Source organism: Telopea speciosissima, chromosome 7 (assembly GCF_018873765.1).
Source record: "Telopea speciosissima isolate NSW1024214 ecotype Mountain lineage chromosome 7, Tspe_v1, whole genome shotgun sequence".
NCBI lineage: Eukaryota > Viridiplantae > Streptophyta > Magnoliopsida > Proteales > Proteaceae > Telopea > Telopea speciosissima.
Window position 1 is genome coordinate 64179340 of NC_057922.1, and position 13697 is coordinate 64193036.

The 13697-nt window shown below is 36.3% G+C and overlaps 1 protein-coding gene across 3 annotated transcripts; it reads right to left on the reverse strand.

Moving 5' to 3' along the window:
• Window positions 1–2557: 2557 nt before the first annotated feature.
• Window positions 2558–4357, reverse strand: LOC122666621 (protein ELF4-LIKE 4-like). Of its 3 annotated transcripts, XM_043862652.1 has the most exons (3): window positions 4120–4357; window positions 2763–3138; window positions 2558–2727 (listed from the first exon to the last, which is right to left on the reverse strand). In XM_043862652.1, exon 2 carries the CDS (start codon window positions 3100–3102, stop codon window positions 2767–2769), a length of 336 nt encoding a protein of 111 aa, XP_043718587.1. In that variant the 5' UTR covers window positions 3103–3138; window positions 4120–4357; the 3' UTR covers window positions 2558–2727; window positions 2763–2766. The 3 variants fall into 3 exon arrangements, with proteins under 3 accessions (XP_043718587.1, XP_043718588.1, XP_043718586.1); XM_043862653.1 differs by having other exon boundaries at window positions 2558–3123; XM_043862651.1 differs by having other exon boundaries at window positions 2558–3138.
• Between the last annotated feature and the right edge of the window lie 9340 nt (window positions 4358–13697).

Here is a 13697-nt window from a genome sequence, read left to right on the forward strand (position 1 = left end):
GGAATCATCAAAACATGAGCCTAGTTTAATAGGGCCAAAGAAGTTGAATACGGATTGGAGAGGAGGAAAAGTAAGGAGAATCTTAGTAGAAGTAAGGATAAGCATAATGAAATTCAGTTCCCATCCCTCAAAAGAACCATTGCGGCCCTTTGTCCTTTTGCTGCTGGGCCCCATTGTTACTGAAATGTGTCTCTCTTTTCTTACTGTACTCTTTTGTTTTAAGTCACCTAAAAGCTGTTTTTTCTTATTATGATTTTGTCGTTTATCCTGCCTTAATTTTATGAGTCAGTTTTTTTCTATAAGATTACGTACAGAGTCCACTTGTGGACTGGCACATTATTCACCGTATGATTTGGAATCTTAGATTTGAACCCTCAACTGAAAATGTAGTTCTTTTTTTTTTGGAAGTGTATTCTGTATAGCTTGAAATACGTTTTTGGATAATTACTGGGCACGCCGGTGTTGTGCCCAGCCTGAGTTTGTCTCTCTTCGATCTCCTACGGAAATGACTTTCAGATGAACCTAAACACATGCCAAGATATAGGTAAAATCTTAGATAATCAATATGAGACTATACCTCTATAACTTTCAATACTTATGGTAAGTTGTCGATAGTAAAACTTACAATTGCATCAATATAAAAAATGGATAAATTACATGTCACCCCCTGATTTTCAAATGAAACTCAGATCATCCCTTGATTTTTGAAAAAACTCAAATCACCCCCTGATTTAAACCCCAATATAACAAATTAGTCACTATCGTTAATTTTTTATTGTTAGGTGATGATATTAGCAAGTTAAATAAATTTAAATCCTTAAACTACCCTTGACCAATATTAAAGATGAAGGAAGGGTAGTATTGTAAATTTAATTCTAATGTTTTAGTTTAAAGGTAAAATAGTCCTTTCACTCCAATAACTAACAGTAGAATAACACTGTTAGTATAGAGGGGGTGATTTGAGTTTTTTCAAAAACCAAGAGGTGATCTGAGTTTCATTTGAAAACCAGGGGGTGACGTATAATTTACCCTAAAAAAAAACTGCATTGTATGTGTATTTAGTCCCACATTGGGTGTGTGTAAGCGTGATGTATGTTGTGTATATCCATCATTCCATGGTCCCAAAAATTGGTTAATCTTTGGGTTTGATGTGTGATTTGTGTGTGTACAATATCAAAAAAGCAAAAAAAAAAAAAAAAACCTGCATATTACAGGGATACCTTCATAGACAATTCTTAAATTTAACGATCGAGGGAACAATGAGGCTGAAGGAAATGATAAGAGAGAAAGGCAGTGTTTGGTATACATTCTCAAAATAGATTATGGTTCTAGACTACATTCAGACCTAGACTCTATTCCGTAAATGTATATCAAACACAGCCCAAGTGAACAATAAAGTCTATAGGTATATGTATCCAATTCAAAACTACTAGCTTACCCAAAAGAAAATTTCTAAACTACCGTAGAGTAGTATCTTTCAACAGATAGGTACAGTTGTAGACGTTACTAACTGGGAACTGTATTGCTATACTATTCAATGGACGTGATTGACCCAAATAGAAATGGACAGTGGATAACTTTTTTTTTTGCTCACCCAGATTTCACTAGGTGCTGGTACAGAGAACTTTTTCCAAAGGGTGTCAAAATCAAATTGAACCGTAAAACCGTTTAATAAATGATTCAATTATGATTTCAAAATTGAAACCGTTTAATTAAACGGTTTAAATTGAATTGAACCGTTTAACTAAAATAGACTGTTTAACACTCTTAGATTTACATAATTATATTAAAATCAAGTAAAAACCGTTTATCAAAATTGAACCAAACGTATAAACCGAAACCATGAAACCATTTAATAAATGATTTGATTATAATTTTAAAATTAAGATTGTTTTAATTAAACGATTTAATCAAAATCGGACCGTTTAACACCCTAATCTTTTCCTTTTATTTGTTTTTTTAAGCACAAAACAGAGGTCAAAAGTCTCATCACTTCTAATCAAAGATTCTGGTCCTGTGGTGAGTGATTAAGAAAACAAAGATATTATCCGAAGCTACATTCTTCCAATGTACCAAAGGATCTTCACAAGACCCACCACTAGCCTTGTAGGCCATGGCAGAAATGTATTTTCTCTTCTCCCCCCCACCTTTAGGGCCGAGAAAGGGAATCAATTTAGACTGCGATGGAAAGAGAACACTAAGAAGTAAGAACTGTAAAGAGTTTCAGACAAAAAAGTGGAGAAACAAAAGAAATTCTATAAAATAGAATATGATAGGCAGACCCAGATCGGATTCCAACCTTTATAACAAAACCAAAAAGGCCATAAAAAGAAAAGAAAAAAATGGAGCTCTTATTAATCTCCTGTGATGGAGTCGAAGAAATCCAAATTGGATTCATCAAAACATGGTTGGTTACTGGTCGGTTATAATTTTCTTGCAACGAAACTAAGTAGCAAACAGGCATTTCAATATCCTATAGAATTAGTGAAGAACAGAGACCTGAAAACAAGAAACATGCTTAATTCCAATGGGATATCACAGTTAATTAAACAAAGAATTAATGATAGAGATCTCTCGAACTAATTTTATTTCTAATGAGTAACTTTGGCAAGTAAGGCGAATCAGAAATACAGATACAAGAAGAGTTACAGAATCTAATGCGATCCTACAAACGTTAATACCGAAAATGCTTCTGCCCACATTGTAACAGTATTGGTGCAGAGTTCTAGGCAGGGCTGAGACTCGTCAGTCGAGCTCAAAAACTATTTACCCAGGCCTAATTCTTTTCTGACCAAGCTTACCGTCTGATTTCAATGTTCCTCCAGAATCTCCCTCGGATGAAGCTTCCATGGATTTAGTGAAAGAGCTTGAAAGGTCTCCGTAAAGATCAACAACTCTCCTGATGTTGTTGTTAAGTTCCCTAATGAGACCCACATTTCGACCCAAGTTGTCAGGGATCTTCGACTCATGATTCTGATTAATCTCGTTAATAAGCAACCTGTTCTGATCTAAGATGTGTTGGACTTGGACAAAACTCTTTTGAAATGTCTGTAAAACCTTGTTATCAACTTGGGTACCATTGCCTGAAAATGTATCCTCCATTTCCAGTCACAAATTCAAATCCTATCAAAACCAATCCTGCAACAACAGTAATTACAAGAGAAAAAAGAAGAAAGACTAAGAAGCAAGAACCCCATTACAAACAACAATCTTATCTGCTCTTTAAAATCTTTAAACTTGCTAGGGACAAAATTTCAGAAATCTCTGGACTTAATTGAAGGGATTTTGCACATCACAGACAAAAGGTCTGGATTGAGAAATCATGGCAACCATGTTTTTTTTTCTTTTAAAAAGGGACCAGAGAGATCAAGTTACAAACACGGGTTTTAATGATAAGATGTAAAAGTAGATCCCATATCCATAAAACTATAAAAAGGAATCTTTTTTTTCTCACTCTAAAAGCTCTCATATTCACTGGACGATCGCAACATTCAAAGACCCCCAAAAAAATAATCAAATGTCACTTAACAGAGAAGAGAAAAGGGTACAACTGCAAATGAGAAGATTTTTTCAGATGGAATGGAGGGATAACAGGAAAAAGGGGTCAGGGGAAGAAAAGAAAAACCTTAAAATGCAAACATTTATCTGAGCTTTTGATCCCGTGTTGTTGCAGAGAACAAGGACGGATTTGTAAACCTAAATGTTCAAGACTTATATGAAAAACCTTACCGCTGCAGAATAAAATTTTCTGAAATAGAAAAAAAAAAAGAAAAAAAAAAGGGGAAAATCAGTAAAAGAGTTTAAAAAAATAGAAATTCAGAGACCCCTTTGTGTCGAACAAAATACGGAGAGATCTGCCTGGAAAGAACCCAAAAGAAGCTCCAGATAAATCGGAATTCAACCTGAGGTGGGAGAAGAAGAAGATGAACTAATCGATTCAGGCGAAAAATAAAGCCGGCGACAACCTTCAATCATTGAACCCCCAAAAAAATTTAAAGACAAACAATGAAATCAATCCACAAACCTTATAAAAGCACCATTTATTTCGTAAAAATGAAGAATTAAAAAAAAAAAAAAAGACTTGTATTGATATCTTCTGCTTGCGTTGTTTCTCCTTACCTGGGAAATCCGGGACATTTTGCCCGATAAAATAGCAAAGTGACTGTAGAGACGAGTAATTTCCGGCGCAGGATAGAAAAGATTGGTGCTTTGCTCGAGTCCACCGGGGATTGTACAGTGAGAGACCTGAATTCACCTCAGAAAACTATATAGAAAGAGAATATGTAGATTTGACAGTCACGCTCCGACCTCCTCTGTGTCTATAAAAGATCTCTCACTTTCTCTCTATCTCTCTCTCCTCGACCTCGTTTCCTAACACTTGGATCTTTATAAATTATTGTTGTTCCATTTATTCATTTTTATTGACTTTTTCCTCCCTCCTGGTTTAAGTCTCTCAAGCGTTTCTTTTTGTAATAAATATAAACTATTACCAAAATTTGCCCCTATATTCGAAAGGAACTACAAGATAGCCCTTATGAGCTGAAACTGGGTCCAAGGTTTATTATGAAATTACCATATCACTCCAATAATTGTGCATTGCTGGCTGGTTGGGGAATAAGGGGATTGTCCTTTTTAATATGAATAACTAATGATCATTTTTGCCTTTGGTACAATTGTACTAGGTTAAAGTATTTGGCAATCACTTGTAAGTAAGTAGGTCATTGGTCCTTTTGTCCTTATCAATGACCTAAGAGATTGGGTTGATGGTGGTGGATTACTTGTTTATGTTTGTTAGTGATTGTAAAGTGTGGCTACGCTACACATACGTGCACGCTACAGGTATGCTCCACATGTTATTTTTGTTTTCGAAAATATTCATTTTAGGATCGAGTTTTCCTCTACCCATGGTGAATGGGATGGTAGGAGAAGACGGGAATGGGTATCTGGAGGGTATTTTGGAACATACAAAAACCCTAAGAAGGTGAGAGAACCTAACGTGCTGCAGAACTGAACTCGTGATTCTATGGCCAACTTGGATATAAATAGATTTTGTTTAGAGTGTCACAATGACACCTCTATGGGTGTGTTTAGAATTTATACTTTCTATCTTATTTTCAAAAACATTTAATGTAATTTCATTGAAAGTAAATCTTTCAAAGGAATTGCATTAAAATTGTGTGATCTTCAATTTTTGAAAATTTATTTTTTACCCCTATATTAAATAATATATTAAATAAAACAAGAGACAAAAAAAAAAAGAGATTAGATATCAGTTGATACCTCAGGAGTATCAATAAGAAAATCCCTTCGTTTATATCCTTTGATTGGTAATCTTCTATGGGAGAGAGAGAGATATGTTTGTTAATTGTTAAACAACTAATAAAACAAGTGATAGCCATTTGAAATTCACGGCACTTCCTCTTTTGGTTTGTTTCAACCCTTCTTAAAATTTTCTAAGGACCAAGCCATTGGAGGAACCCTATCCAACATACCTTCTGTAACTATCACATGGCCTAAGGTTTTTTGGTCCATATAATTTAGAGGGATGAGGATTGTCTCTAGGGAGCCCAGCGCCCAGGGTGCTGCCAAGGGGCATCCAGCGGCTGAGTTGTGTCACACATATCTCAGTGCACGCCTAGGGATGTGTGTGGTACAATCCAATGGCAGACAATACTCTGGATGTGTTGGGCTCCTTGGAGACGAGCTAAATTCATATCTAGATTGCATCCTATTTTGTCAAGTGGAATGGTGAACACAAACACAAACACACCAAAAAAAAGAATATATAGGAAATGGTTTAGGCTAGTTATGTGGAAAATAAATCGTCTCCAAATGCAGTGCAATGCAATTCAGGGTGGAGACGTCGACACTTGCCAAACTTGAGAAGAAAGGAAAAAAAAAAAACTAGGGTAATGCAGCTCAAATCATTGGATGTTGCGTCTGCCAGGTGTTGACCTCTCCACCCCGAATTGCACCACACTGCACCATTGGAGAATTGGAGAGGATTTAAATCCCTAGTTATGTAGTCTCCTTTTAGCTCGTACGAATCACACTCCTAGATCTTCACGGCACCTCTTCCTCCACCATTAGTGTGAGCTGGGAGCAGCTCCGAGAATCTAGGCCTACAAATGTAGATGGAAATTCAATCATATTCACTTATATATTGACATGCATGATCCTTTCAATAATTTGTGCATCATAATTTTGATATATTTTTATGGGAGAGAGAATGGTAATTGGTGCTGTAGTGCGGCGTGCACCTGCGCCCAGGTATTGCCACTCACAAAATGATCGATGCACCCTTGGCCCTTTTATCTTTCCAGGGGGTGCATCGGTCATTTCATGAGCGGTTGTGCTTGGTGCAGGTACATGCTACACTGCAGCACCGGTTACCATTCATTTCCTTATTTCTATACAGGGAGAAAGAATGTTTGGTCACGCCCCCGGCCTACATGTTCTCACACAGACACCTGAAAAACCATCCGGCCCTTTCTGGTTGATGCCCATGCGTGTTGGGCCATTGGCCTAACCTCCGGCACAGTGGCCATATTCCCTTTTACATATTTTGTTTTGCCATGTGAGAAACTTTATTTGGGCTGAACTTTTTTTTTTTTTTTTTTGATAAATGGAGAAGATAATATTAATAGAGAAGAGCAATTTCAGACAAATACATAGAATTCTTAGTTGATCGAGCCTTGATCGCCAAATCATGAGCAAGCTGAACAAAACATCTATGTTGTTTAGATATACAGAAATTAGGAAAAGCTTTCAAAAGGTTTTTTATATCCCACAAAACCGTAAAGACTTCCCACGGCCATTGCAACGTCTGTTGACTAATCCAATGAATCAGGTCCACACAGTCAGTCCAGACTCCAAATGTTGTGTTGCAGTATTCAAGCATATTCCAAAGACATATATATCCTTTAGAAATCTAGACCACCAAAAAAAAATATGTAACCATTTATAACAAAAGGAAAAGTAGCACATAAACCATACAAACAAGCCGATATGTAGATACATATAATAATTTTTATAGACTATGCAATCCTAGCCAAGACTTCTGTAGTTTCATTGAAAGATCTAAAAGCCACAATATTACCATCTACAAATAAGCACTTAATAGGAAAACCAGGAATCGTTATCCTCTTCTATTCCTGGACGGTGCAGATCTGTATCGTGCGGTGTAGCAGAGACCATGTGGCATAGTGGACCCCACATGGTACACATGGTCTCTGCAACCACCGCACGATGCAGCAATGCACTGTGCAATAACTGCATAGAATAAAAATTCCGAAAACCAGCTACTAACTAATATGAATACCTAGCTTTAACCCATATCACCTGCTCTCTTGATGTTATAACAACCCAATGTAGATACACTTTTTGAGTGAGCTAAGGTTTGTCCGACAGTCTCTAGCCTTGATTATGACAAAGTTGTTATTATATTTAGAATAAATAATAAAAGGCATATGCCTACAAAAGGACAATATGCCTATTCATATATGTATAAATTATAGATAAAATACATGTATAATATAAATAAAAATGTGTTTTGAATCAATTCTATATGCTTGGGTATGAAAAAAAATTGTTTTTCAACATCTATGGATTCAAGATTGGAGACATAATTTAGTTTACCATTTTGTGCTCGAAAAATTGTAATTAAATAAAGGAAGGAGCAATGCTAGAAGGATTTGGTGGTATCTCTTTTTAATAATGTTTCTTAACAATTAATAAATGTAAGGGTTCTCATGGTGGCTTTGAAATGCGTTTACTCATATTGTTATGTGTCTTACAGGAATGATTTCTATTCAATCTAAAATTTAATATAATTCCATCAAAAAAAAAAAATCTAAAATTTAATATAAGGCTGAGATTAAGTCTACTAAGGCTGATCTCATCCGCAAAAAACGCTATCCCTTGTAACAATCTAAAAGCACTATAAATACAATCCAATCGTCACTTTAAGACAAGGGTGTCAATTTGGTATCGGAATCGTTTACCAAACTGGTGTCGTTCCGCATCGTATCGAATATAATTCAATATGATAATGGTATGAAAAAATAGTATCACACTCGGTATGGTACGGTATTAGTATGGAGGTTGATATCGATGGTACATACCGATATCGTACCGAATATCAGTATCATATCATATTATCATAATATATACTAATTTATATATAATAAATAATATATATAAGTATGTATGTATTAAATATATATAATATTTTATTTATATAAGAATATAACATACTATATATATAGTATAAGAAACCATACAATAAATACCGTTAACCGTATCATATATATACCAAATATAACCGTATGCCAAATTGATACCGTATGGTACAATATCGGTGTGGAAAAATTATATCGTACTCAATTTGGTTCGATATCGGTATGGGTGTTTGGCTTCGATGTCGTACCGATACTATACCAAATACCGGATACTATAGCAATTGACACCCTTACTGTAAGTGATAGGTGGGAATTACCAATTCAATATTCAAATCTTACATGGTATCAATTAGCCACGTCACTCACATCAATTGAAGGACCCCTTATCTCTTGGTCGATCTACATCTCCGTCCGTCTAAATCTCTCTAGCTTTATGCATTTTTTCGTAAGAGCTTTATGCTTACACTGATGGCAATTGGGCTGGTTGCCCAGATAATTGTCGTTCCACTAGCGGGTTTTGCATCTACCTAGGCCCCAATCTCATTTCTTGGAGCTCTAAGAAGTAGAATAACACTACACGTAGGGATGTAAACAGATCGGATTCGGATAGTGCTAAATAGATACGGACACGGATACGAATCGGACATTTTATCCATTTACATGTAAATGTAGTTTTTCGGATAGCTATAGTCTATTCGTATCCGTATCCATTTAGTTTCGGATGGATTCGGATAGTGCTAAACGGATACGGACACGGATACGAATATGGATTTCGACTATTCATTTACATCCCTAATTGCACGATCCTCCGTTGAGTCAGAATACAAGGGTCTTGCTAAGACATTAGCCGAATTTCTCTGGCTACGTCAACTCCTCTTCGACTTAGGTGTTACCTCCCCCTACCCATGCTATACTATGATAATATTGGCGTCATATACTTGGCCGCTAATCAACTATTCCATGCTCACACGAAGCACATCGAAATTGATTTTCACTTTGTTCGTGAACAAGTTGCCACTGGTCGTCTCTGCGGTTCGCTTTATTGTAAGCTCTATCCAAATTGCTGATATCATGATCAAGGGACTTCCTGCTCCACGCTTTTGGACTGTTTGAAATCAACCGCTTCGCTTGCGGGGGCGTATTATGGATATGAGTTTTACTTAAACTCAAACTGAAGAGAAGACTGAGTCAGCCGCTATCCCTAGCATTCTCGTTCATAATTTGTTACTCAGCTAAGGCTAATCTTATCTGTAACAAAGTCTATTCCTTGTACCAATCTCAAAGCACTATAAATTCAATCCAATCACCACCGTAACTCCGTAAGTGATACATGGGATTTACCAACTCAATATTCAAATCTTACACTACCTAACAAAATAAATCTCCCAACTAATGCTTCATTTTTCCTTGTAAAATAGCGATACAACATTTCTGACATGGTAAATCTAAGAATTGATGTGGTTTGCCGTCATGTCAAAGTTTAAGTCAATCAAATATTCTTTTGTGTATTGGCATGGATCCCTATGTATATTCATAGACGCCTACACTACTTCAACCACTAATATGCATTCTCCCATATTTTTAGATTTTTAAAACTTTATTTTTTAGAGACCAATTTTGTTTTATGTATGTGTTGGAATTTTAATTGTTTTTAAAATTAAAGATTCAAAATACGTTTTGTTTTTGTTGAGTGTGTTAGAGAGTTGAGTCTTTTCTTAATCGACACATAAATAGTCAATGAGTATGTCTTATTGGAACACTTATTTGAGTGGTTAACAAACAAGTCTTATGGAAAAAGACATGATTTGGGGCATATTTGTTGGAGACATCCTTTAGTGGTGTCTTTTCCTCTCATATATAAAGAGGGGAGGTCTTGCTCATTCTCTAATAATTGTTTTTATAAACATCTTTACAAACAATTTTTGTTTATGTTTTCTTCTCCACCATAGTTGGTATTGGCCAAACAACGGTTCAGGAATAAAACCATGGTTCCCTAGAGAAACCAATATACAGAAAAATTAGGGTTTTGCATGCCCAGGATTATCAGGTCTTGCTCATTCTCTAACAATTGTTTTTAAAAACATCTTTAGAAACAATTTTTGTTTATGTTTTCGTCTCCACCATAGTTGGTATTGGCCAAACAATGGTCCAAGAATAAAACCATGGTTCCCTAGAGAAACCAATATACAGAAAAATTAGGATTTTACATGCTCTGGGTTATCCCATGGTGTCTCATGGGTGCCCTATTAAATTTTAGGGTTTCCCATGGTCGCCCATGAGAACCCTAGTGCATCCCTATTAGGGTTTCTCCTTCCCTATTGCGTCCCATAAAATTAATTATCACAATAGGGACGGAGAAATTCATCTCTAGTCCATCACATGGCAAAAGGGATCCATCCCATACTTGAATGCGCAGCGAAAATTAATTGATTCGAGTTTTTCGCATCCCATAAATATTAATAATCAATCAACTGAAGAAATGAATAAAAAACTGCTAACCTGGTGAGCCTCAAGTGTTGCTCCTCCAATAGACAGTGGTTATTCCTCCAGTAAGTGCTCCAAGCAAACAGATCTGAACCTCCAATAGTACTACCAAGGTTCTTCAAGCCAATCCCAGATGCTCTCGAACTCTTCAGCACAGATCTAGGGTTTCTCAAACCCTAACTCTCAAACACAGATGAGAGAAGCAAGAAGAAGAAGAGAGATTAGAAGAGGGAGAGAAAGAAACCAAAAACGTAGGAGAGAGAGTGTCTGCTAAAAAACGTGGAGAGCTATCCCTCCCTCCTGCATGTTGGTCCCCTATTTATAATAATAGGGTTTAATTAAATCCTAGATAGATTTAATAGAGCCCTAGTGAGAGTCTGACTCTCTCTCTCTCAGTCTTGAAGTTCTGTTTAAACTTAGAGTGCTCTAAAGGTGAAGAAACAGAATCTAATAGGGAAAGTTTTAATTAGATTCTTTATTTAATTATTAATGGATAATTACAATTAGCATTAAATCCATTAATTAAATAAAGAGCCAATTAAATTAGTAAATTCTAAATAACTATCTATATGATAACAATTATCACATACACCCCCCACTAATTAACACCATCATTATGGAATCTAGGGCATGTACACATGTACTGCCAAACCCCAATCCATAGTACATGTCCATATAAGAGCATCTGTGCATCTGATCGGGTCCCGCAAAACTCAATTAAACACTTTATTTAAAATAACTATAAATAATGTATCATTTTATGTAAAATAAATTTTGCAAAACCATTTCCAAAACGGTACTAGATCCAGATTCTGAACCGACCATGCACAGACAGTCTCTATCTTGGTGTTTCCCAATCGAGCAGTGGCGACCGTGTTGGATAACTCCTTCACTCACAAAGGGTTCACGCATTCCCAGAACACCGGCTTTGACTCGCTTGAGTCTCAGTCATTGATGAATCATAGAACGCGATCACATTTTGCAGTGACAGGGTTCCCTCAGGTACAGGGTGTTGGTGACACATGTCTATCCCTTTCTACATCTGGCAGTAATACATGAGGGAATGGACGAAGTAGATTCTTTGCCAATGCACACATCAAACATGTGAGCACTCACATTCGTACCCTGACATCACATGTCTAGGCATACCCAATGCGACGACCATATGATAAGGGTGCCCAGCCCAAACCCTAGTCGTGACTACCATTTTAAGTAAATCTTAGGAACACATAATGCTCAAAAAGTTTATATTGCATGTGACAATATCAAACTAATTTGTATAACTGTTCAATACAAAGGTGAACCGGACCGAATTGGATTTGATGGACACAAACTTGTCCAACAGTTGGTCAGTGTCGATGAATTAGTGGATATAACCTTTGGACTCCCTTTGTAATTACATTTGGAATTGCAACCTATGTGATTAGATCGAGAGTTGTTTTTATCTTGAAGGTATAGATGCATGGTCAACCCAGATTACAGAATTGAGGCATCTAAACACCTTAAGAAGAGCATCGTTTGATTCGACTCAACTCTACTAATTACTGTTTGGATCACACAAGAAAACGTATATTGATGTACTTCTTTCTACACGGTGTCATACTATTTGCCATACCGATCAGATAAATCTTGTATCTAGTATTTATTTACTATATTTTTAGTCTTGTACTTGTAGCCCATTTTATTTTATTCTTTCAATATGTGCACGCTAGACATACGAACAATATGCAACATCTGTCTCACTCACATAGGTGCATTTCTGGTCTATTTTACTGCTTGGGCTGAAAATGTAGGTAGGTACATTCGGATAAGTATCTGATCATCCTTATACATATATATTCATATTGCATGCATACAAGACATTCCATAGCCATTACAATACTATTTTTGTGTTATTCTACAGAAGTGGTGCCCATGTGCTTTTATACGTTTAAACAGAAGGTGCTGAGGTGCATGCACAGAGGCTCGGATTGGCTATTGCCGGCCTTGTCTCCTAACAGACTGGCCTTTGCTCGGGCTACTTTTAGTCTATTACTGGTCATGGTTGGTAGGTAGTGTTGTTTTCCACTTCTGTGGATTCTGTCTCTTAAGTGGATTATGTTTTCTCTCTTTTCCGACCAGCAAAACAGAGACCTACCACAGTAGTACTCTGATGTGTCTATCTCTCTCCTCCTTAAAATATACGGTCAAAAATATCTTTTCATATAAGAAAGAGAGAGATAGATTCTTGGGAGTGTTGGCGTAGGCCACAGTCCTGAACAAAGTTTTTTTTTCTTTTTATCCTATCTATCATTTCAATGGGATTTTATTACTTTAACTACAATTACAATATAGAGAACATGGTTTTAGCTATCGGGTATTCGGGGATCTGTATAGGGTATCGGTATCGGATCAAATATGGGAACGATATTGATCGATATCAGATGTATTAGACAATTTTACTTTAAAAAAAAATACCAATATCGTAAGGTGTTTTGATCATCGTACACTTGTGTCCATATCATACACGGATCCAATATCGACTAGTTATCAGTATTGCTTTCCACTTCTGTGGATTCTGTCTCTTAAGTCGATTATTAATTTATTTCTTCTCTATCCTGACCAGCGAAACAAAGATTGGAGAATACTCTATATGATAGGAGTACCATGGCCTACGTCAGCATTCTGATGTGTGTATCTCTCTCCTCCTCAAAATAAGGGGACAAAAATATCCTTTCATATAAGAAAGAGAGAGATAGACTCATGGGAGTGCTAACGTAGGCTACACTCTCAAAAAGAGTTATTTTCCCTCTTTTTACGCTATCTATCTGTTCAGTGGGACTTTATTACTTTAACTACAATTACATTATAGAGAATGTGGTTTTAGCTATCGGGTTTTCGGGGATCTATATAAGGTATTGGTATTAGATCAAATATGGGAATGATATCGATCGATATTGAATGTATTAAACAATTTTACTTTAAAAAAATACCAATATCATAAGATGTTTTGACCATCGCACCCTTGTGTCTGTATCATACACTAATCCAATA

Coding starts and splice junctions, on each gene's coding strand:
- LOC122666621 (XM_043862653.1), bottom strand. CDS start 3,102: ATGGAGGATACATTTTCAGGCAATGGTACCCAAGTTGATAACAAGGTT.